Source organism: Zootoca vivipara, chromosome 6, assembly GCF_965207765.1.
Source record: "Zootoca vivipara chromosome 6, rZooViv2.hap1.1, whole genome shotgun sequence".
Lineage (NCBI taxonomy): Eukaryota > Metazoa > Chordata > Lepidosauria > Squamata > Lacertidae > Zootoca > Zootoca vivipara.
The window spans coordinates 36,510,438-36,535,120 of NC_142589.1; the positions used below are offsets into that span (position 1 = coordinate 36,510,438).

A 24,683-nucleotide genomic window follows, 5' to 3' on the forward strand; every position below is an offset into this window, starting at 1 on the left:
AGGCACCTGTACAGCACCCTCACTGCCTCTCCTGATTGTGATAGAGTGGGGAGAGCGTGAGAGCGAGAGCGCTTGTGTGTCATCAGCATACAGAAGACACCATGCTCCAAATACCTGGATGACAGCTCCCAAGGTTAATCCTCCCACCTCCTTGTTGTCACTCCAGAAGAACACAATGATCAACTGTGTCAAAAGCCTCTAAGAGGTCAAGGAGAACCAACAGGGTCACAGTCTCCCAGTTTCTCTCCTGAGAAAGGGTGACCAAGGCTGTTTAAGTGCCCAAACAGGGCCCGAAACCAGACTGGAATGGATCCAGATACCGGTAACCTGTTTTTCCCCCAGGTATACCTGCAGCTGCCAGGCCAGCACCCTCTTGATCATGTTACCCAGGGAGGAAATATTAGAGAGTGGATGGTCATTTTTTGAAAACTCTGGATCCAGGCAGGAGATCTTCATAATGAGGCATCAACCCATCCAGTCAGTCCCTTCCTGCTAAATTTTACCAGCTATAATGAGCAGGGATAAAGAGACAGTGGATTCAGCCTCATTGCTGCCTCCTGTCTAAATCCTCAGGCTATAAAAACTGAAACCAATTCCACAAGCTGTGAGTCAGTGGTGCTCCGGGGGCCTCCAACAAGCCCAAACCAATTGTGGCACCGAAAACAGTATTAATGTCACACATATAACCTCAGGCTTTCCTGTTTGCTTGCAGCAGGAGTCTTATTAGTCAAAATATTTTCTCTTCCCCAAAATAAGATAAAAGGTTTTATTCTTCTGTTTTCTTTATGGCTGCAAACATACGATTTTAATCACACACCTAAACAAAGTAGAGGTTTCTAGTTATAGGTAGGTAGCCATGTTGGTCTGCTGTAGTCGAAACAAAATGAAAAAATTCATTCCAGTAGCACCTTAGAGACCAACTAAGTTTGTTATTGGTATGAGCTTTCATGTGCATGCACACTTCTTCAGATACACTGAAACAGAAGTCACCAGAGCCTTATATTGATATAAATTATTAAGTTCCCTTAAAGGGAGATCAGCCTCATAAGGAGGGCTGAAATCCTCTAAGGAACAGATAGACCTAGGCTCCTTTTGGTCGGGATAAAATGACAAAGACCAAAACCCAGGGCTTGTAAAGCAAAGCGTGATCTTTATTTAAAAAAAGACAGAGGTCTGTTATAACAGAGGTTCCCCCCTCAAAAGCAGAGATGGCAAGAGGAACCCCGAACAAAAGAACATTTACCCTTATATACCTTTGGCTGTACATGTAAGTGGATGGAGAGAGAAAAAGTGGGAAGGGGAGATAAGCAGATACATTCTAAAGTTCAACAATTGAAAATCACCTAGAGCACAAACACATCTACTTTATAAACATAGATTTTATCTCAACAGGTGACACTTCTTTATTCCTCAAGGAAATGGAACGACCAGGGAAATGATCCCTCAAAGTAATGGGAAAAGTGTTTTGTAAAACAAAGGGAGTCTGAGAGGCTTTGCCTGGGAGGGAAGGAGAGTTTAAATGTGTTGTTTATGACCATATGGCTCAAGATTCTTCGGGGTTGTAGCAGGAAAAATGTAGAGCAAAGGTGAGATGTGCTTCCATTTTGGTTCAGGAGATTTAGTTACGTACATGTGGGTGTCAGTGAACCCTTCACAGTGAAAATTATGTAGTTTGTCCCCTCTCTGTTAATCGGTTTACTCTTATAACAAAATATAGTGAGAGGGTGGGGAGGGGTATTACTCAGAATGGGTGATTGGCTGATAGGTGTGGTAAACCTGTTGATGACTGTTAACGACTGCAATTGGTCACAGGGACTTCTGTTTCAGTGTATACGAAGGAGTGTCAAAGTGGGAGAGGTATGGAGAGCTTTGCAGGATGCTCCAGCAAAGGCTGGATGACCATATGCCAGGGGTACCAAGGAACTGGATTTCCCGCACTGATGGGTTTGGACCAGGTGACCTTTGAGGGCCTTTCCGGTTCTGTGATCTCTGTGATGCAAAAATTATTGCATCATTTGCAGGCATCATGTCGCCCTATGAGCTTCGCTGTACCAAAGAGCGGGCTGAGTACATTTTAAAATTAAGTTGCAGAGGCACACGCAGACATGAAAGACGCAATCACCCCCACCCCCACCCCCGCCTCATCCCCTGCCACTGGTTTCTGCGCTTACAGTATTTCAGGGGCACCCAGCTGTCTAAGCAACAAAAGAGTCTTGCTGCTTCTTTAAAGACTAGCAGATTTATTGCCATCATCCTCTCTCTCATGAAACAGTCAGACCACAGCAAGGCTTGCCAGCTGTTTAGCTGCACAATCACATTCACAACGAAAGTCATTAAAACACACACATACACAAAAACTAGCACGCTGGCTTTTTTGGGGGGGGGGTTAACTTAAGAGAGTAAAGAGTGTACTAGTCACAAAATGCGAGACTTAAACAGAAGCAGCCTCTCTGAAGCCCTCGCTCCTCCCCCCACCCCCCACTCCGGAGTCTGGGGCGGGAAGGAAGAAGGGAGGTCTCCTTTCCCCGCCTTCTGCTGCTTTTCTCCCCCCACACAGCTGCAACTTAGCAAATATGTACAGGCTGGACGTAACAGAGACCTTTGCTGGCATCAGCCTGCCTGGCCATCTCCACACCCAGGCGTCCCTGAACTTTGCCAGCACTTTCCAGTTCTGCAGCTCCGATGTCCTCCTGGTTACCTACCCCAAATCAGGTAAGGGCTGTGTGAGGCAGTGGAGGGAAAAGCCCCTCAGAGGCTCACGGACCTCCTGCCCTTCTTTCTGTCTGCAGCAGAAGCATTGCTTGGGCTGAAACAGTGACATAGGGAGTGGCTTTATTCTGTGTACAAATGGCCAGCTTGAAACATAGCTAGGTTACTTTTCTTCTTCCTTTTTATTTTAATTACCATATTTACTCACATCTAATGCGGGTGGCGCTGTGGGTTAAACCACAGAGCCTAGGGCTTGCCGATCAGAAGGTCAGCAGTTCGAATCCCCGCGACAGGGTGAGCTCCCATCGCTCGGTTCCAGCTCCTGTCAACCTAGCAGTTCGAAAGCACGTCAAAGTGCAAGTAGATAAATAGGTACCACTTCTGTGTGCTGCTCTGGTTCGCCAGAAGCGGCTTTGTCATGCTGGACATATGACCTGGAAGCTGTACACCGTCTCCCTTGGCTAATAACGCGAGATGAGCGCCGCAACCCCAGAGTCGGTCACAACTGGACCTAATGGTCAGGGGTTCCCTTTACCTTTTTAATGCTCACCTTTATTACGTTCCAAAAATCGAGGGGCGCATTAGATCCGATGGCGCATTAGACTCGAGTATATACGGCAGGGTTTATTTAGGGGACGATGCATCAGAATGCAGTGTTTTGCAAGAAACAACAGGTTAGGTACAGGCTAGATATGGGTTGCGGGTAACTGATTGCAGGGTAAATGAGTGTGTACATAGCCTTGGACAGACCACTGGTCCACTGAGCTGATGGGGCCCTCCAGGGTTTCAGGCAGAGGTCTCTCTTTCCCAGGTCTATCTGGAAATGCTCTGCTTGCAAAGCAGATGCGGTACCCCTGAGCCACAAATATCTCATAGCTGCATAGGAAGCTGCCTTACACTGTCAGACCTTGGTCTATCTAGTTCAGTGTTGTCTTCTGTGACTGGCAGCGGCCCTCTAGGATTTCAGAGGAGGTTCTGTCCCAGCCATACCTGGAGATGCTGGGGATTGAATCTGAGCCCTTCTGTTAAAGGACTCTTCTTCCTCTTCCAGAGCTACACTTCCCAGAGTGATTTAACAACCAATCCCTCTTCACAGGAAACTCCAGGAATTGTAGCTCTGTGAGGTGAACAATTGGGAGAATTGCCTCCTAACAACTTTTAGCACCATTAAGAAACTTAACGAAACAGGACTCTTGGGGGGAAGCCATGACTGTTTAAAGTGGCATGATTCTGTTTTAAATGTGTGTTGCAAATGTACTTAGTGTGCATTGCTCCTAATATATGTATGCAATTTTGCCTTACACAAAAACTTTTGCAAGCAATTTCCCCCTAATAGGCATCTTTCTATATTATTCTCATTAGTATATGGAGTTTTAGGCACACTTTCACTTATGTTACCAAGTAACTCAAAGCAACCTACATTAAAACCAATTAAAAACAACCATAAAAACCTAAAAACACAACAATTCAAATAAAAGACTAAAAACACAAAAAGACAGGACTACAAGTCCTATCCCACTAAAAGAGGCCATGGTATCCTTAAAATCAGAGGGCAAAAATCCAGGGGGGGGGAGTCTTTGTCCAGTGCCTAAAACACTATGAAGATGGCACCAGGTGTACCTCTCTGGGGAGAGCATTGCACAAGCAGGGGGCCTCCACTGAAATGGCCTGTTTGTGTGTTGTCACCCTCCAAGCCTCCTGTGATGGGGGCATGCAAAGAAGGGCCTCAGATAACAATCATAGGGTCCAGGTCAGTTCTTGTGGGGAGAGGAGGTTCTTGTGGTCATGAGCCACATCAGGCTCAGCATTTTGAACTGTACACTTTATTTGCTTAGAAAACTGCACTGCAAAATTGAGAAAAGGGCGGATTTCAAAAGATACCTCTGTTTTCATCTGCAGGCTGTTTGAGATGTGCAGATTAGAAAAGTTTGTGGTAAAATGCAAGCCAAACCAAATGTCTCACCCATCCTTAGATAGTGTGATAACTTTGAGTGTGGGAGATAGGTGGTGTCTAGTGAAAACCCAGGCAGTGCAAAGAGGAAGTCCATCTCGATTTTAATCATAGGACGTCACCTGGCACATTGGGTTGCTCCAGGTTCATAGCATTGGGCTGGTCCCAGCATCATACTTCGGCCTTCAAAGCTGCATGGAGCCAGTGGCCTAACCAGTGGCTCAGTTTTGCAACAGGATGGTGACTCAATCTGTAGTTCCCGATTACCACCACCACCCTCAACAAACTTTTTGATACTCATACCTGCAGTGAAGGATGTGGTGTCAGAATGTAGCCACACCACTGTATAATTCAGCTTTGCTAAAAGGCTCCAGCAAATTAAGCAAATTAATCCATTTCTGATTGGTGTGGGGAGAAACAGGACATGCTCAGCTCACCTGTTTTTTTCCTTTCTGGGATGCCTCTTGTTTTATCATGGAGACAAGATTAGGCAGTTTGTAAAGTGGAAGGCCAAGGTGCTCCTTAAACTAAGAGATCTTTCCCCCTAAATGGCAATCAAGTTAGAGGGGAGAAACTGGAAGATGCACTGAAAAATGTGTAGTTTAATTGCAGGGGTGGGTGGGTTGCACTTCATATCCAGCTTGAATACTGATAGACAGAGGTGTATGGAGTGTTAGGAGAGGGGTATTACTTGTGGTGGGAGACATGTCATACTCCTTTTGGGGTAGTTTGTCCACCTTTGGTACCCATCCTATACTCAGCGCTGAATTGTGGCTCCTACAACCTGTCAACATGTGACAGTGGCCACACCCCAGCAACTGCTTTGATGACCAGCTAAACCAGGTGAGGGTAGCCGATAGTCTCAAGCCCTTGGTGATCTAGGGACTTCCCCTGCATGCAAAGACAGGCTGCAGCTGATTGAGTGGACAAGACCAATATTGGGTCCAATGGTCAAGAAGGTGGTTTCTGTGTGTGATGTAGCGGGAAGTGAGGCCAGCTGGAGCTCATCAGCCTGGGAAAGTAGCCCATCTTGGAGAAGGAGATGAGGCAATGTTCTGATGACCAGAGGGTTGTAGTGGTGATGGCTGGAAGTTGAAGGGTCTGCATGGGGTTAAGGCCTTCAGATTCCTAAGCTGTCCCTTTGATTTCTGTGCTGACCTAAAGAATGCTCTAAAGAATGTCAAGAATGCTTTGATGGTGTTCCCTGCTTGGCAGGGGTTTGGACTGGATGGCCCTTGTGGTCTCTTCCAACTCTATGATTCTATGAATTCTGGAACTGTAATTTACCCCCCGCAGAGCTACAATTTCCAGCACCCATAACAAACTACAGGTCCCAGGATCCTTTGGTGGAAGTCATGTGCTTTGAATGTGCCTTAAATGTGTGGGGTGTGCACAGTCACAGTGTATCTCAATAGCTTTGTCCCAATAATATTGGGAAATGCAGTTTTTTCAGGGTGCTGGGAACTGTTATTCTGTGAGGGGTGAAACTACAGGTCCCAGGATCCTTTGGTGGAACTCATTGGCTTTAAATGTTTTTGTTGTTGTTTAGTCGTTTAGTCATGTCCGACTCTTCGTGACCCCATGGACCATAGCACGCCAGGCACTCCTGTCTTGCACTGCCTCCCGCAGTTTGGTCAAACTCATGTTCGAAGCTTTAAATGTACTTCAGATGTATAGTGTGGATGTGACCAAAGGTGGACCAAAGACTGCCTTCAGTAGTCTGTAACCTTATTACACCCTATATCAGGCATCCCCAAACTGCGGCCCTCCAGATGTTTTGGCCTACAACTCCCATGATCCCTAGCTAACATGACCAGTGGTCAGGGAAGATGGGAATTGTAGTTCAAAACCTCTGGAGGGCCGAAGTTTGGGGATGCCTGCCCTATATGAAGAAGCCTTCTTCCTTGCAACAAAAACAATTGCAATCCTTATTTTTAACAAGCCTGCCATTAATGAGGTTGTCCCTGGAGGTCCTGCAGTGGTTGGTGGTCAGAGGCCTTCCCCTGCCTATGTTCTTGGCCTCCCCTCTAGGCACCACCTGGATGCAGGAGATCCTGACCTTAATCTACAGCAAAGGAGACCCTCAGCCTGCCAAGAACATCCCCAACTGGACCCGGAACCCATGGTTGGAGCACACCTACTTCTCAGAGATTCTCCAGGCGACAGAAGGCCCTCGCCTCCTCACCACCCATTTGCCCTACTGCGTGTTATCAGCTTCTCTAAGGAAAGCTAAGCCCAAGGTATGTGCAAGGAGATCCCATACCTGGTCATATTTCTCATGGCATCAGGACAGGGCTGGCCCTACCGTTAGGTAACCGTCTCAGGTGGCAGATGTTCGAGGGTGGCAGCAGCAGCAGCCTTCATGACTGTTTCCTCCTGAGCCTCTTGGCCATTCCCTTCTGTTGGAACATAAGCAGCTGTCTTATTTCAAGGCAGACTATTGTTCCATCTGGCTCAGCATTGGATACATCAGGCATGGTGAAGCTCTGGCTTCTCTAACTGGCCCCTGGGTCCCTCCCCACAGCACACCAGCTCTCCCTAAGCCACACCTCCTCACTGGCCCTGCTGCACACCCTCGTTGTGTGTTTTTGCTCTGCGGGAATATATCCTTGAGCTCTTGCTTATAGAGAACAGAGAAGGGTGTGTGAATGTGTGTGGAAACTATGCTACTGTTCAAAGCTAAAACTTACACCCCTTTGCCCTGCTCACTTTTGACTCTGGTCACGCCCACCACTGGCATGTGGCCCCCCAGAAGTCTCCCCAGAAGGGATTCCCCACCCCTAATCATCAACACTTGACTGGCAGCAGCTCTCCAGGATTTCCCACCAGGCATTTTAACTTAAGGAAACTTACAACCAGCAGCACTCTCAAAAACATAAGAAGAAAGGTGGATTTGACTCTGTATGGTCTTGATTCATGTCGTTTATTAACAACAGTACAGCGAAATTCCTTCTGTCTTAGTCACAGCAGCCACTATGGAGAAATTATCTTAATACTTTAGATTGAAGAATACCCTGTGGATGTGAGTTTAATCTGTAATGTAAAACATTTCCCAAGTCTGTTTTGATGTCATGTGGATGACTGCATACAGTACAAGACTTCACATGCGTACGTGTACCGTATTTGTCCTGGAAGACGACACATTATGTTTTGTATTTTATTTTTTAAAAATTTCATTAAAGTTTGTAAAAGGGAGGGCGATAAGAATATAAGAAGAGCCTTGCCCACTTAGGTTGCATGCACCCCATACATTTAAAGGACACTTCCTCCAAATAATCCTGGGAGCTGTAGTTTGTTAAGAGTGCTGAGAATTTTAATTCTATGCAGGGTAAGCTACAGTTTATCCTGGAAATGTGCTTTAAATGTTGTGGTTTGTATGCAGCCTTAGATGGCTTTAAAATTTGGAGTTAGACAACTTCAGGGAGGATAAGGCTATCCGTAGCTACTATTAGTCATGATGACTCTATGCAGTCTCTAGATGCAGATATTGTATGCCTCTGGGCACCAGTTCCTGGAGAACAACCGCAGCAGGAGGGTCTTTTTTGTGGGCTTCCCAGAGGCACCGAGGTGGCCATTGTGGGGCTGGTTGCTTGCTTCCAGAAGGGCTCTTGTTATGGAGGGGAAGGAAAATGGAGGGGTGCTTTTCGTCCTTTCCACTTGGGCTGCGTCATGCTGACCTACATGGCGTGTGCCCTCTGCCTCTTCATTTGCTCCAGCAGGTGATCCATCTGACTAGAAACCCCAAAGATGTTGCTGTGTCCTTCTATCACTTCTGCAGGATGGCCAAATTCTTCCCTGACCCTGGCACCTTTGATGAGTTCCTCCTCAGCTTCTTGGATGGCACAGGTGTGTGAGTCAGGTCGGGCATCTCTGTGCCACAGTCATCATTTGGGCTGCCTGCCTAACAATGCCTTAACTATCATGGCTTCAATTACACACACACACAGAGCCACTTGGGAATATGTAATTTTGAGACGGTATAGATACTTCTACCTATTAGAGGAAGGGCCAAAGCTCAGTGGTGAAAGGTTCAATCCACAGCATCTCCAGAAGAGACGCGTGTCTCTGAAACCCTGGAGAGCCTGTCAGTGTTGCCCAGGGGTGGGGAACCTTTTTCATTCCTTTTGGGTAACCTTCCAGGGACCTGAGCACAAAGAGCCCTCTCCCTTCCTGCGTGCTTTCCAGCAACTGATATTCAGAAGCATTACTGCCTCTGAGTGTGGAGAGCCTTATTCTCTATGAAGGCATCTCTATGAAGGCGCTGCGTGAAGATGTTCTTTCTTTTATCTGTCCTGAATCTTCCAACATTCAGCTTCATTGGAAGTCCACGATTTCTAGCATTGAGGGGGGGAGACACATTTTCTCTATCCACTTTCTCTGGGCTGTGCATAATTTTATAAACTTCACATCTTGCTCATCTGTTCTCTAAACTAGTTGCTGGGTCATTTCTCTTGGCAGAAACACTGTGCTCAGGGTGTTTTCCTAGGGCTGCTGGGTGCGCTGCAAGACACAGAGTGTCATGGAGACCCCAGTCACCTTAAGTTGCAGAGGGCCCTATCCACAGTGTACTGGGCCCTGGAAAACCTGTTGGCATCCCATTCCTCAGAGTAAGCAAAAGGTAGAGTTTTTATTTCCCACCTCTGGAATCTGTCCTAATTTTGAATCTGTACCTCTAAATTAGCATATACAAATTTCATGTAAATTTGAACTGTGGGCCTGTGCCCTGGAGTCATTTAAATACCCAGCAGCACTGAGGGCTGGGCCCATAATGATGCTACCTGCAGCAACAGAAATTGAGTTCACTTCAATGTCATCATTGCTGCTAAAAAGCCACAAGGAAACTCATAAAAGCTGAAATTTAAGGTCACAATAACACAGTAAAAGAACATTTAAGCTCTCTCCCTGTGCTGTCTGGGATATTTGCTGCTACCAATAGTGCCTGTTTGTGCACCTTACATTTGCTCGCATTTTTATTTTACTCTGGGATCTATAGTGCTATCAGTACAATCTTAGTACTACTACAACTTACTGCTTCTATTTGGAATCTCAAGTACCACTAGAAGTGTCTTATTATTCCTACTATTTGGGATCCCTAGTGCTAACAGTAGTGTCTTTTTCTCTTTGAAATCCAGTTGTTGTTGTTTTGAAAAACAAACAAACAAACAAACATTTTGGGGCAGTCTGACCTCCCTTTTAAAACAATTTAAAATAGTAATTGAAATTCTTACACAAATATGAAAGCATAATAAGCAGCTGTTTGATTTCTGCTCTCTGAGGTTTGTACTGAGATTCCAGGAGGGTCACTCTAAGGGAGTGTGGCTTCTTAAATTGCCAGCTGTGTTAGCTTGGATGCCTTCCCGAACTTCTGCCCTTTTAATATGAGTTTACGAAACACTTTTATAGCAAACACCCACAGGACAGCAGAGGTCAGTTTTCCCTTTTGATCCTAGCAAAGTTCACTGCCGTTTGCAAAGCCTTGGAGCTGTGTGATTTTAGTCATTGCAAAGTGGCAGTTCTGAAAAGCAGAACCCCTAAATAAACCCAGCTTCTACCTTGCTTGAACTGGTAGTTATTGAGACCACCTTTGTTTAATCAGAAATCCAGTTGAGACAGCTTGCTGTTACAGAGAATGGGAAGGATCCTTGCACCTATTGAACTTCTGCCTGTCACACCACTAATGTTAAAGACACAGGACCCTTTCTTTTCTTCTTTTCTTTTTTTAAGAAGTGGCAACTCCAACTGTGCCAGATAACTGGTTTTGATTCTTCCTCTTTTAGATGGAGAGCCTGTTCCCTGCATTAGTAGGGGAAATTTGTTGATTCAGAGCGACATTGCTCACATTGCTATTTACCTTTGCTTAAATGAGCCAGAGCCACTGAATGGGTTAACCACATTCTGAAATCTCAGCAAAGGGCACGAGGGTGGAATGGACCCTGCCCTCCAGGGAGACCTGTAGACTGGCTGGCTGGCATTATTGCAGGGATGGAAAACATCAGACCCAGAGCCTCTCTATGTGGCCCTTGGAACTCTCCCCAGTCACACCCACCCACCCTCAGCACCAGTCCTGCATGACACCCAGAGTGCTTTTGCTGGGCTGGAATGTGTCCTTGAATTCTGATCATGCCACTTGCTTTTGTGGATGGGGGTTAGAGCGTTGTGTGTTGAAAGTAGCCTACTCCTTTATAAAGGTAACATTTACAGTCATTGGCTCAACTGCTTTTGCATCTGGTCCTGCCACTGCTACCATGTGGCCCTCAGAAGGTCGCCCCAGACTGAGAAAGATTATGAGTGTTGAAGGCAAAGGTGCTGCTTTCACCTTCTGACCCATCTCTTCTGCCTTGCCCCACACAGTGCACTACGGTTCCTGGTTTGAACACACCAAAGGCTGGCTCAGCTGCAAGGAAGAGTTGGATGTTTTCTACATCACCTATGAGGAACTGCACCAGGTGAGTTCCCCTAGCCCCCCACGCACATGATATGGGTGGTTAAGTTGATGCAGCCTTGTCTGTGGGCCTTTTGTTTGGAGAGCAGGTGGGAAGTCTTGCTTTGGGAGGGTGGGTGTGAGCCAGGCACCCCCAAACTTCGGCCCTCCAGATGTTTTGGAATACAATTCCCATCTTCCCTGACCACTGGTCCTGTTAGCTAGGGATCATGGGAGTTGTAGGCCAAAACATCTGGAGGGCCGCAGTTTGGGGATGCCTGCCCTAGAGTGACAGGTTCATGCAGGCAGCTCAGGTAACAGGTTGGATGGTGATGCTTGAGGAAGACCTGCAGATTAGCAGCAGAGACCCTGCTATGCATGGCAGATGGCTCCAGGTTCAATCCATGGCATTTCCAGGTAGGGCTGGGGAAGGCCCGTCTGAAACTCTGGAGAGTCTCTGCTAATCAATGTATGTAGACAGTATCAGAGAGCTAGATGGACCAATACTCTGATGCAGCTTCAACATTCCCTGTATTGTTTTGCCATAGCTTAGCAGCAGAGCTCCTGCCTTTCATGCAGAAGGCCCCTGGTTCAATCCCCAGCCTCTCCAGGTAGGGTTGAGAGAGATCCTTGCCTGAAACCCTTGAGTGCTGTTTCCAGTAAGTGTAGACAATACTGAGCTAGGTGGGCCAATGGTCTAACTAGCTATAAGCTTCCTCTGTTCCCTTTTCTAGTTTTAATAAAACAACAACCAACTTTGCAGAGTAGCTGGACATGCTGCAAAGCTCAGTGCCAGTGAAACCCTAGGCACCTACCCATCTTGATTTGCCCAGGGGCAAATGAGTGTCCCAGGCCTGCGCCATGAGTGTTTTATGTGTCTCTCAACAGCTGGATGTAGCCTGTAAGGTCCAGCTTCTTCCCTCTACTCACTTCTGTGATCCCAGGGTAGGGATAAGAGATAAATTCAATTCTGTTTGCACGTTCTGAAACAATACGCAAACTGAAGCAGCAATCTTTTGAAATCCGCACTTCTCTGAATTTTGCAGCGCAGTTCTCAAGACAAGTAAGGCCCACAGAAATGCACCAACATGAGTAAAGCTTACATTAAAATGATTACATTACTGAAAATGACATGCATTATATTAAGAGAAAGCCACTTTGCAAAAATGTTTATATTAGGCAAAATTGCATAAACGTGTGTGTATTGGGATTCACAGCTAAAATGCCGGTGAATTTTCATTCTTAAAAAAATAAATCTCACACTAATGCAGAAATGCACAGAACTGAATTTAATATTGGGGGAAATGAGAAACTGAAATGGACTTCCTTGCCTGCCCTTTCCCCAGGATCTGGAAGGCTCTGTGGAGCGACTGAGTGCCTTTCTTGACTGCCCTCTGCAACCAGGCCAGATGGCTTCCATCCAGAAGCATTGTAGTTTTGCTTCCATGAGAAACAACACCATGGTGAATGGTACACTCGTCCCTCATGAGATCATGGATCCAAGCAAGAGCCAGTTCATGAGGAAAGGTGGGTGGGGAGACAAGGAGGGCTGGGCGAGTGGGAACTTCTGCAGCAAAGCTGCTGCCCCCAGCTGGAGCTCTGTGCTCCTTCCAAACACACCCAGTATTAGTTTGCTGCAGTCTGTGGCAGAGTTTCTCCTGCATGTTCCATCTCAGAAGCCTGCTCTGCAGTAACTCAGAGCAGGGCTGCTAGTGTGGCTGCCCCTGTTCTGCAGAACAGCATTCCTGTCGAGATAAAACAGACATCCACTATCTGCATTTCCCACACTCCTCAGTCACTTGTTTGCTGCCTCTGGACAGATGTTGCTGGACAAGGTGATGTCTGCTGTGCTCTGATCCAGCCAGACAATGCCTTTGTGTTCTTCTTAGGTATTGTTGGAGACTGGAGGAACCACTTTTCCCCGCTGCAGATTGAGATGTTCAACAAGAAGTACCAGCAGGAAATGGGAGACTGCTGCCCGTGTTTCATGGACTGATGGCAACATGATCCAGGAGCCAAGGGATTATAGCTAGTTGGGGATTCCCACTGTGTTCAAAGAACCACTGGACAAAGGCTCTGCAGGGACCTTTCCCATGTCAGATAAAATATAAATGAGCTCAGAGTCAAGGTTGTCACCCACATAGACAGAAGCTGTCTACCTTCCATAACCTGGTGCCCTCCAGATGTTTTGGACCACAACTCCAATCAACATCAGCCAAGTTGACCATTGATGTTGATGAGAGTTGTAGTCTGAAACACCTGGAGGGCCCTCACCAGCAACGAAGATATTTTACCTGAAATTCCTGTTACCTAAGGTCCTTTAACCAGAGATGGATGAGACTGAAATGGGAATCTTCTTCAGAGAAGCCACATTCTCTGCCAATGAGCGGGGGTTGGGGGGGTTGGGGTTGGGAAGGCTCTGGGGGGAGTGAATTACCACTTACATAAAAATGTGCATAAAAATACAATAAAAATAAATAAACTGCTAACAACCTTTATATATATATATATATAAAGACAAACAACAACAGCACATCCGTTAAACACCCAAACCTAAAAATCCAGAATGGGTGTTGGCTGAGGCTGATGGAAGATGCCCATTTTTCTCTCTTTCACACACATGGACCAGACATAGTTCTGTGGTGCTCTGATACTCAAGTGGGGGCCCCATGTACACAGGAGTGAGTTATATTCTGACACACTGAATTAACTGCCTGTCAGTTTTATAATCGTTTTCCTGTACAGTATTGTATTTGCATTTTCTGCCACCACATTTTATAATTTGCCACCCTGTTGAGTGGGGGAGAAATCCATATGCCATTAATAGTTTTTATGAGGCTGTAGAAGACCTCACATGAGCTATAACGTCAGGAGACTGAGCGAACTCTGTTGCTCAGGGGCCAGGAAGGGGAAGGCTCAGTTGAGTTCTACAGAGTGTTCCAACACCCACACCCACCTACAAATGCAACATCGCTCAAAATTGTTCTTGGGCAGTGTTGTATTCTAAAGGGGAAGAATACAATGGAAAAGAATGAAAAACAGCAGCACAGAGGAGATTGCCAATGGCATTTTCTCAACCTGCTCTGTTGCCTTTCACAGCACACTGAAATGCTGATCCAGAAATTGAGATTCCCCCCCACCCCCACCCGCACCAATCTCCATGTCAGGAAAAGCTTCACCATGTCAATCCTGAACAATAGGCTTCTGTCAAGGCAGAGGAACAGGGCTAGAAAATTATGCTGGCAATTCTGCTTCCATCCCCCAAACTACTGGCATGGGGGCAGGGACACAACCCAGGGGCCTTTGACAGTGCTAGCAGAAAACAAAAATTAGGAGGCGGAATCCAAAAGTTATTTCAAAAATCTTTATTTTTATTTAATCATTTTAAATTATAACTTAATAATTTTTCTCCAAGGAACACAACACTTACAGATCAGAAAGGAAAGGGGGAGGGTGGAGAGAGAAAGGATTGTAACTTAAACACAGAACTCCAAGCCACAAAAGGATTTTTAAAAGGCTTGGACAACAATAAAACAGAGGGGGTAGTTTTAGAGAGAGGTTTGGGTTTACAAAGTAGATTTGGATCATTTCATGCTGCTTTTCATAAAAAAAATATATTAATACTCTCGATATGGCTATTTTAAGCAAATCAGATATAAACATGCTATTTCGCATAATCCCTGCTGCACAACAGCTACAGAGTGGGAAATAAACCCCCCCCCACACACACACACAGAGAGAAGGAAGGAAGGAAGGAAGGAAGGAAGGAAGGAAGGAAGGAAGGAAGGAAGGAAGGAAGGAAGGAAGGAATATTGCAGGTGAAAGAAGGAAAACAAATAGAGGGCTGTTGGCATCCCATCATGAACACAGCTAGTTTTCTGAACAGAAGCCCTGCCTGAGATATTAGTCCAATTTTGTTGCAACAACAACAACAGAATTCTGTAAGTAGTTTGCCCCAATACCCTACCCACCACCGGCCTTTTTGCAAAAAAATAAAAATAAAAAATTCCTACTTGGAGAGGGAAAAAGTTTCCCAAGGAAGAGAATTAGTCACTCTCTATTGCAATGGCTTGTGTTTCTGCATGTCTGTAACTGCTAGGATCTTGGGGGTGGGGGAGGCAATTGAATCAGAAACCTTGATCTCTTCATTCAGAGACGTTGATCTCTTCAGTTCTCTGTTCTCAGTCTAAATCATTTAAAAACTAGTGTATAAAATAAGAAGAAGAGAGCAATGAGGGGCAGGGAGAGACAAGGTTATGTAAAAACTGACTGGGCAGCAACAGGATATTGGGGGGGGGGTCGATTCTGCTGTAAAAACACGAACAGTCACAGGAGTGCTACATGCCGCATGGCTTCTGGGAACAAGGAATTAGTTGCCCAAGCATTTTCCACTCCTGTGGGATGAGGTGAATCCAAGTGGTGGTGTTTTTCAGCGGGGTTTGCAGTCTTGTGAAAGTGTCTTCTGTTTTAACCCACTGCATCCTGGTACATCTCTTTAGAGGAGGAGTGTGGAGAGCCTTTGGCCCTCCATACTCCCACTGGCCCTACTCTCAAGGGCTGAAGGAGTTGAAGCTTAGCAGCATTCAGAGGGACAAAGGTTCTCCCCTTCTGCTTGAGATGAAGAGATTACAAGACGTTATGAGGTCTGGTATTGGGCCCGTGGCCAATTCAACATGCCGAAAAAGGGGGGGGACTCTACAAGGTAAGTCAGCTCAGATCAACTTCACAGATGTTTTCATTTCATGGCAATTTCTTCCTTGGCTCATGAGCCTTGGCTGTTACAGAACGTGTCAATAGGTCTCCCACATGTGTCTTTCAGTCAACGACAGCCCAGCACCCTGGAGGAGGGAAACCATTAGCTAAAACCTTACTCTTAAAATTCAAGTGGATGGCAGAGTCTGGTTGCTAAAGGAGCATTAAAACAGTCACCATGGCCCTTACCATTTTTCATATTTTATAACTATTATTATTTTTAAAAGGGTTTCTCTCCTCACCACCAAGTCTCCTTTCCATGGGTCTGGGGGAACAAAATGATTGCCGAAGTTTTTGTATGGTGAAGAGAGGAGGAATAGAAAGAGAGGACAGAGATAGAAATATAAATAGGGGGGGGGAGACGAGGCAGCTCTCTGCTGAACTTGATGTTCCAGTGACCCCTGCTTTCCTTTTACGTCCCCTGTAAAACTTTTGCCTGCAGCTGCTCTATCACCAATTCCCAGCAGTTGCCTGGTGCTTTGGGGAGGCGCAAACCACCCAATGTTTTGGCAAAGCAGTTCCGAAAAGTGGGAGCAAGCGTGTCAGGGCGTGGTGTGGAATGGCACTCATCCCCAGTTCCTTGGCCAAGTTCAGCCCAGCCAATCACAAAAATAACCCCCAAGTGAGCCAAGTAAGACACTGAGTCTCCTCTCTTGAATCTCTTCTTGGCATGGCTGTTTCCAGAACTGCCCTTCCAACTGCTTAGGCATCCAGGCCTCTCCCAAATGATACATCCTTCTGAAGTTTGCAGGTGTGCACCAGGAATGGCCCTCACGCTGCAGCAAGGTTTCCTCAAACCAGACTGAACTAAGTAAGAAGAGCCTGGATGGGTGTTGGTTTGTTACAGTTTGGCCTGGCGTTCTTGGAAAAGCTGATGGTGAGGGACTAATGTTGCAGGAGGAGCCTTAGCGGGAGGTTATGCTGCTCACGGCTGCACTGACGGTAGGGAGCTCCTGTTGCTGCTGCTGCCACCATTGGTCCTCTGTGGCCTGATAGCAGGGCCAGCACAGCTTATGCCCAATCTTCTGGAACTTGTGCCGGAAGCTCCTGTTGGTCCAGAAGTAGACAAAGCAGTTGAGGAAGCCACTGCCTATGGGGAGCCACAAGGCCACCATCTCAATCCATCCATGGACTCTTTCGTGGGTGACAGCTGGAACGAGACAGCACAGGGAAGGCATGTTTTAGCCAGGAGGATGCACTGCATTTATTTGATTTCATTCTTTATCTTAGAATATTTCTTTTTGTTTCTTTTATTTCTTTATAAAAATTTGTACTGCCTTTCATCTCTATCTCTCAGGGCAATTCACAGCATTATTTCTTAATGGCTTTATGTACAAAAGAACCTCTAATAAGTGATGTACAGGATAGAAATAAATACAATGCAATATATTAAGAAAACCAAACAAAAAACCTATTAAAATAACATTATAGTGCTCCAAAATTAACAGTGACCAAGCTTGGATTATCCTTCTGGGGAGGTCAGGTGAAGTAAAAATGTATTTCATAATAGCTGTCAGAGGTTCTTGTGGCTACTCTTGAGTAACGACGCTCCGTCATTTCCTTCCCAGCTGCTTCCTTCTCTACTCGGTGTTGAGGCTCTTGCATGATATCAGAGCCTCTCCCCTCCCCTCTACTTCCTGATTCCTGTAATCCGATCCACTACTGGACTTGCTGCTCTGCGAAGAGCTAGACCTGATGAGGGGGGGCCCTGTTCCCTATAAGCCCTCCCCCTTACAGTAACCAAAATGCCCAAAGGATTTTGCATGGTCCTTAAAGGCTCCTGTATTATATCCACTGGAAGGAAGTTCCATGCCATGGGGGCTGCTCCGTTAAAGCTCTGCTACGTGTCACCACTGAGCAGATCTTCAGTGCATGCAACACATAGCTCAGTGATAGAGCATCTGCCTTGCATGCAGGTGGTCCCAGGTTCAATCCCCTGCATCTCTAGGTAGGGCATAGAAAGACTCACTATGTGAAATCCCAGACAGTCACTACCAGTCAGTACACAAGCAATACTAGATTGACCAGTGGTCTGACTCTGTATAAGGCAGCTTCCCATCTAAGAAATGCCTCCTCCAGTGTCTGCAGCAATATATAGCAGGTAAGGTGATCTCTTACCTGGAGCATTGGTAGATGGTGCACCTTAGGACAGGTAAGGCATAAAACAGGGAGTCCAAGAGCACATGGAGCCAAAGTCAAAGACAGCCAGAGCAAACTGATTCCAGTTTTGTCCCCCTGCTCAGTCTGCAAAGGGCAATGCTGAGACAGAGGGGGAGGAGGAGGAGGAGGAGGAGGAGGAGGAGGAAACTAACAGGCAGGACCACCCTCTGGACTGGTTATGGGTAAGTAAGAAGGCAGGCTGCTGGGGGCTGGCAGAGCGGGCAGACTGAGGTTGGAAGGGGAGTACCCTATTCACTCCAATCATGGATCAGCCTTCTCTGCCCCCACCATGTTGCCTGCAAGCCCATATTCTATGACACCAACTCAGTTTGGATACACGATCATTTTGAACTAAGTCCCTCTGAATTTAACAGAGCTTACTCCCAAGTAGGGCTGGGCGAATTGGAAAAATGAGAAACTGAAATTTAAATTAACCCATCTTAAATTCCTTTCTGCACCGAACTTCACATCAGTTAGCGGATTAATATTTTTTTTAAGTCTTCATGAGAATCCATCAGCATTTTAATGTGATTTTCTCCTAATATACACAATTTTTGTTTTGCAATTTTGTCAAATGCCATTTCTGCAAAGCAGTTACGTGAGTTATTTTTTGCGTGCCATTTCCACCATGTACCCTAGAATATGCACGTTTATACACGTTACTCAGATGGAGAAACAGATTGCAAAAGTTAGTGAATTTCAAAAGGGAGGCAGTGTTTCAGTTTGCAAATTGTTTCAGAAAGTGTGGATTTGGTAGGTTTGCCTTTAAATTTGAAGCAATCAAATTTCTCCCCCATCTCTACTTCCAGGTAATTGATCTTAGCATAACAGTCTTAGTACTGGCTCCTGCTAGTTTCTCTGTCCTTCCCACCGCTACTCTTGAAATGCCATCCACAGACACACTCTCCTTACTGCTTGGAAAGAGGAATGTCAGTAATTTGATTGAAACTGTAGTGCTTAATTACCTCAGCCTAAACCATCCATGCAAAGACTCGCCCAACCTCATCCATCCTTCTAGGATCAAATTCCCTAATGTCAAACAAGTTTTAAACAAGTAAACATTTCAGGTTGTTTATGTTTGGTACATGAGGTCAAAGTCGTTTTTTTGTTGGTTTTTAAGCAAGCTTCTAGACCGCATTGTTGTGAAAAATCTTTGTGAATAATGCACTGTAGTATTTCGGGAATTGGGGTGGGGGTGTGTATGTGTACCGGTATGTAACGACTGTGTCCTAATTGCAACACAGACAATCTCCCATAGTTTGGGGACATGTTTTCTGTTGTTGCATCCATACAGACCTTTAGTCCTTTATGTTTCTTTGCAGGATGGGGAACAGCAGATCAGACATTGCAGCTGCTGAAGCGTTTTTCAAACTGCTGATAACCTATTTAGAACAATTATGCTTGCGTTCTCTCTGTTGAATCACTTTGGCTTTTCAATCAATGAAGTACAAATTGCTGTAGAGTTAACCAATACAGCACATAGTACTTGGAGGTGGGGAGAGCCTCGGGCAGCATTAAGAGTGCCCATGGCCCAAAGTTTCTCTGTTTGAACTGCTGTCAGAGGACAGTCCTCTATTGGGACTGGTCCATGTCAAATTTAAAGATTAAAAAACCCATGAGAAGGGGAGAGCAGACCAGCCTTTGAAATTGGCCATCAACAATTTGTTCTCCAGGTGTTGCTTACTGAGATCCTGGTCATAATCTCCCCTGGTGTTGTGAGATGTATTGCATTTCCATTATTTTGTACCATATATTTTGGAAACTTGTTTGTCTGATTGCTATGCATCTGAGCACCTCTTAGGATATCGTATCCAAATTTTGCATGCTGGTTCCAGAGCTCAAGGAGCAAGTTTTCATCTATGTTTGGATATAATTAGATACCATTTTGTTTCAAGATAGCAGACCGAACCTTTCAATACTACACTGATTTGGACCCCCGATTTCAAAACTGCAGCATCTTTTCTGTTTTGTTCTTGTTTCAGCGTCTGGTATGAGTCTGCTGGTAGTAATTATATCGCAGTGTATCTAGGCGCATATGAATTGCTAGCCACCCCACCCCCACCCCTGCCCCTCTTGCTTTCAGTTTTCTTTGGATCCCCCAGAACAGCAACCACCCCCTCTCTGTACACTCACCATTGTACAGCATGGTGACGATGCAGGGCACCCAGCAGACATAGAAGGCGATGACGACAGGCAGGAGGATGCGGGCTGCAGCATCCAACTGCAGCACACAGCGCATCTTCAGCCCTGCCTCTTTCCCTGGAAGGGCCCTGCCCCCTTTCCCACGCCGGCATTGGGAGCGGGCTGCCAGCCACAGACACAGGTTGGCAAAGGTGATGGTCCCAGCAGCAGGGCAGAAAATGGTGCCCGCTATGAAGAGGGAGTAGGTGGTGTTTGAGCCATAGTCTGGCTCACACAGCAGGGCTGAGGCCGAGAAGCGAACTTGGAGCATGGCTCCCGGGCCCGGCACGGCCAGCGGCACCAGCAGAAGGGCCGGCAGGAGCCAGGCAGCGGTGATGAGGAGGACCACCCTCTTGTGGCTCAGCAGGCGCCTGTAGTGCAGAGGGTAGAAAATGGCCACGTAGCGCTCCAGGGAGACACCTGCCAAGGAGTAGAGGGAAGCCCCAAAAATGCAGCAGTTGATGAAGGCCACCGCCCGGCAGGACGACGCCTCCCCTTCTTCTGCCACCGGCCCCACCACCAAGCTACGGTAGAGGTTGAGGGGCACCACCAGCACTGCCAGGGCGGTATCGGCCGCAGCCAAGGACAGCAGCACCAGGCGGGTGCTGTGACTCCAGCCGGACACAGAGGAGGCAATGACTGTGATGATGGTCCCATTGCCCACTAGGGCCAGCAGCCCCAAAGCACAGATCAAGCTGGTTTTCACCATCCAGCTGCCGCACCACTGCTGAGGGCCACCATTGCTGGGGCAAGGGCCCTGCTGCCAGGGGGGACCTTCTTTAACTCGGGGGTCCTTCTTGGGGGGCTGCTCCCCTACAAGATCCTCAGGCGGTCTTGGCTCAATTGTTTGGGCTTCTTCCTTCCACTTCAGGTTGGGAATTTGTTTTCCCAGGGCATGCCCATCTCTCCTTGCATCTTTTCTTTCTTGTACAGCCAACAGGTTTCCTTTTCTAGACTCTGGCTGCTCTGTTCCTTTAGTCATGGGAGTCCAGGCCACATCGCATTCTCCCTTTTGAGCAGCCCAGGTGCCTGCTAGCTTTAGAAGCAGCAGCAGCAAGATATAGCAGGGAATCATCATGGTTGATAAGCACACCTGCTAGCCTTTCAGGAGCCTTAAGTCTGTGGAGCTGAGCCTCACATATCCTCCTCAGGAGGAGAAGTAACCATCAGGATGCCTTCTTTGGTTGCACTGGGAGGTGGGGGCAATGAAGGAGGCAATTTGCACCTGGAACTCTGTTCTCAGGATGGAAGGCCTCAAACAGCTGGGACTGGGGGGCTTGAAGGTCCTTGTGGCCCTGGCTGGATTTCTCACACTTTCTTCTTCTACTCCTCTCACACATAGAGCCCCCCAAATCATGCCCAGGTAACAGGACAGGGGTAGCCAACCCCTGCAATCCGTACCTGCCAACAGCCACAGATGATGGGACTTGTAGTCCATCAACATCCCTGCAGCTGAAGCATGTCCTGCTGAGGTGCTGAACACCACAAACTGATGCAGGCTGCATCCACCCCATACATTTAAAGCAGTCTTCTGCCACTTTAACATTCATGCCTTCCCCCAAAGAATGCTGGAAACTGTAGTTAAGGGTGCTGAGAGTTGCCATGAGAACCCTCATTGAGCTACAGTGCTTCCAGCATCCTTAACAAACTACAGCTCCCAGGATTCCTTGGGGGAAAGTCATAGCAGTTAAAGTGATATCAGAATGCTTGAATGTATGGGGTGGGTGTGACTGCAGAATTAGGCATGCTGAGGCATTTGCCATGTATAGAACTGGGAAAGACGGCAACAAAGACAGCCCTGGAGCTCAGAGCAAAGTATTAGGGCTTGGTTCCACAGTGACAGTGTGAAATACTGGGCTCTCTTATTGTCAGCAAGGGATCTCATACTGCCGTGATAGTGGCAGTTCCAGGGATGCACCATGAATAGAGTGATGCATGTAGAAGGTCCCAGGTTCAACCGCCACCAGCATCTCTAGGCACGGTTAGGAGAGGCTTGCCTGAAGTCCTGGAAAGCAGCTGCCAGTCAGTGTAGACGATACTGGGCTGCATGCACCAATGGTCTGAGTTGGTAAAAGGCTGCTTCCTGTGTTCCTTTGCTGATAAGGCCCTGGGCATTGGCTTCTTTTCTCGTGAGGTGCTGGTGGTAAAAACATGTCACTCGTCACAAGCAGGATATTTTCATGCCAGCCTTTATCTACCTAGATGTGGCTCCATCATCCTAGCCTGTTGGCCAACCTGATCAAAGAGGGTTGTGGAAGAGCTGAGTCCAAGGAAGTCTTCTTTATGACCCCTAGCTTTCTTCTCTTGGCCACCACACCCATATGCTTTTCCTGGCTGGCTTTGTGGTCACTGAGGATGATAAAAAGGCTGCCTTCTCTCACTCTCACACACCCTGTTGTGCCTTTAACAGCCATGTGCCAAGCAGAAATTAATTCAGCCAGTAAGTTTATTTTCCTGGCAAAGATATGAAAGCTGGAATACTGCTTGTCATAGAGATGTCAAAAAACCCCTTTCGTAGGAGAGTCAGTGTGGTGTAATGGTTAAGAGCGGTAGACTCGTAATCTGGTGAACCAGGTTTGCGCCTCCGCTCCTCCACATGCAGCTGCTGGGTGACCTTGGGCTAGTCACACTTCTTTGAAGTCTCTCAGCCCCACTCACAGAGTGTTTGTTGTGGGGGTGGAAGGGAAAGGAGAATGTTAGCCGCTTTGAGACTCCTTCGGGTAGTGATAAAGCGGGATATCAAATCCAAACTCCTCCTCCTCTCCTCCTCCTCCTCCTCCTCCTCCTCCTCCTCCTCCTCCTCCTCTTCTCTCCAGCTCATTCACATTTCATGATGATCACCCTTGTGCTTCCACATGGAACTGAATTCCACATTGCGGGATGGGATGTAGGATCTATCTGAAAGTAGCGCACGACTCACGACTCAGAAACCATGGTCCTCATTTGTTTATTTTTATTTATGGCATCTATACCCCACCACTTTCTCCAAGGATCTCAAAATGGTGTCCATAGTTTCCCCCAGTCCTCATTCAAACCTCACAACAACCCTGTGAGGTAGGTTAGGCTGAGAGGCACTGACTGGGCCAAAGTCCCCAGTGAACTTCATGGCCGAGTGGAGATTTGAACAAGTACAGTCCTCAGTCTGAGTGGGTCCCGCCGGAAAGCTAGAAAACTATTGGTTCCCGCTATTGGGTTTTCCTCACCCAACCCTTGTTCTATAAATATAGTGTCCCTGCCCCAGTCCCTCAGTCTTGTCTTGTTGCCTTAAATAAAGAGCTGTTGTTATGAAGATGTCGTCACTGAATGATTACTATTAAGAAACCCACGACACAACACCAATGACAAACTTAGTTGGTCTCTAAGGTGCTGCTGGAAGGAATTTTTTTATTTTGTTTCAACTACGTCAGACCAACATGGCTACCTACCTGGAGCTGAAAGCAAAATGTATTTTATATTCTTATTTTGTATTTTTCTGTTGTGAAATGCCCTGGGATCTTTGGATGAAGGGCAGTATACAAATTTAATTAATAACAATAATTATAAATATTAACTTCAGCTGGCAGAAGATCTTTTGATAAAGCTCAAAGCATTTTACAAGTTGAACCTACGCAGTCAGAAGTAGGTATGGTTGAGTTCAATGGATTTTACTCTCAGTGAATTAGAATAGAATTGTTGTGTATATGGATCTCTGGAGGCCTGACAACCAGGGCTGTCATGAGGAAGTCCTGCACTTCAAAACATGTCACTATGCCGCTTGATTGGTGTGAATGAGCTTTTACAAACCTGGTGCCTTCCAGATGTTTTGGCCTGCATCTCCCATCAGCCTCAGCCAGCACAGGAAGAACATCTGGAAGGTACCAGGTTGGCGGAGTCTGCTGCAGGTTGGTATGTTGGTGTGTTGCAATTCTTTGGCAGGATCTGCAAATACATAAGATGCATATTCTGTCTTGTCTCCACTATTTTTATGGGTAAGAAATGCAAAGCGGGGTGGGTGGAGAGATTCCAAAATCGGGGGGGGGGGAGGCGTAAATGTTTTGGCCCATCCCCACCTCTGCTTAATGTGGATTGTGAACTTCCTGTACCTCCTATAATTCCCCCTCTTCTGTGCACGCTTTTCTCCAGTGATTTCTGTCCCATACTTTCTCCTCCCTAAATCTAAGATTTCCAATGTAATCAAATCAATGTAGCTCTCCTATTCGGATTTTCAAAGTGCAGGGAATCTCCAGATTTAGGGAGGAGAAAGTGTGGGGCAGCAAAAGGAGCTCCGCTTGGAAAAGAGCTCTGCTTGGTTCCGGTTTCCGCCGGCAGGAATGGCGGACCTGTTTTCCATCCCTCTGACCTTCGTAAGGAATTTGGCGGTTGCTAGGGGAGTAAATGGCAACCCCCTACCCTCTCCGGGGGTTACGGAGAGGGGCTGCTGGCCCGCGATGCCCCCAGACCCACTCCGACTGTTTATGGAGTGGGGGGAGCTTGGGCTGAAAAGCACTTACGAGGGCCAGGACTCCCGGA

General features: G+C 46.8%; 2 protein-coding genes across 3 annotated transcripts; one reads left to right on the top strand and one right to left on the bottom strand.

Annotated features, from left to right (window-relative positions):
- The first annotated feature begins 2,397 nt into the window (after positions 1-2,397).
- LOC118087707 (sulfotransferase 2B1) lies at positions 2,398-13,539 on the top strand. Of its 2 annotated transcripts, none has more exons than XM_035120633.3 (6): positions 2,398-2,712; positions 6,692-6,900; positions 8,380-8,506; positions 11,012-11,106; positions 12,428-12,608; positions 12,971-13,539. In XM_035120633.3, the coding sequence occupies exons 1-6, from the start codon at positions 2,574-2,576 to the stop codon at positions 13,075-13,077; spliced, it is 858 nt and encodes a 285-aa protein (XP_034976524.2). In that variant the 5' UTR covers positions 2,398-2,573; the 3' UTR covers positions 13,078-13,539. The 2 variants fall into 2 exon arrangements, with proteins under 2 accessions (XP_034976524.2, XP_088528087.1); XM_088671961.1 differs by having other exon boundaries at positions 2,567-2,712; positions 8,377-8,506; positions 12,971-13,527.
- A 3,199-nt stretch (positions 13,540-16,738) lies between these two features.
- Positions 16,739-23,455, bottom strand: LOC118086793 (melatonin receptor pdcr-1-like). Its single transcript, XM_035118785.3, has 2 exons — positions 20,127-23,455; positions 16,739-16,983 (listed from the first exon to the last, which is right to left on the bottom strand). The coding sequence occupies exons 1-2, from the start codon at positions 21,250-21,252 to the stop codon at positions 16,739-16,741; spliced, it is 1,371 nt and encodes a 456-aa protein (XP_034974676.3). The 5' UTR covers positions 21,253-23,455.
- Positions 23,456-24,683: the final 1,228 nt, after the last annotated feature.

What these genes read in the sequence shown, in the direction of transcription:
- LOC118086793 (XM_035118785.3), bottom strand. Translation starts at nt 21,252, where the DNA reads ATGATGATTCCCTGCTATATCTTGCTGCTGCTGCTTCTAAAGCTAGCA. An exon ending in CGTCACCATGCTGTACAATG is followed by an intron (nt 16,984 to 20,126) that starts GTGAGTGTACAG and finishes GTCTCGTTCCAG; the next exon opens with CTGTCACCCACGAAAGAGTC.
- LOC118087707 (XM_088671961.1), top strand. Translation starts at nt 2,574, where the DNA reads ATGTACAGGCTGGACGTAACAGAGACCTTTGCTGGCATCAGCCTGCCT. An exon ending in GGTTACCTACCCCAAATCAG is followed by an intron (nt 2,713 to 6,691) that starts GTAAGGGCTGTG and finishes CCTCCCCTCTAG; the next exon opens with GCACCACCTGGATGCAGGAG. An exon ending in TAAGGAAAGCTAAGCCCAAG is followed by an intron (nt 6,901 to 8,376) that starts GTATGTGCAAGG and finishes CATTTGCTCCAG; the next exon opens with CAGGTGATCCATCTGACTAG.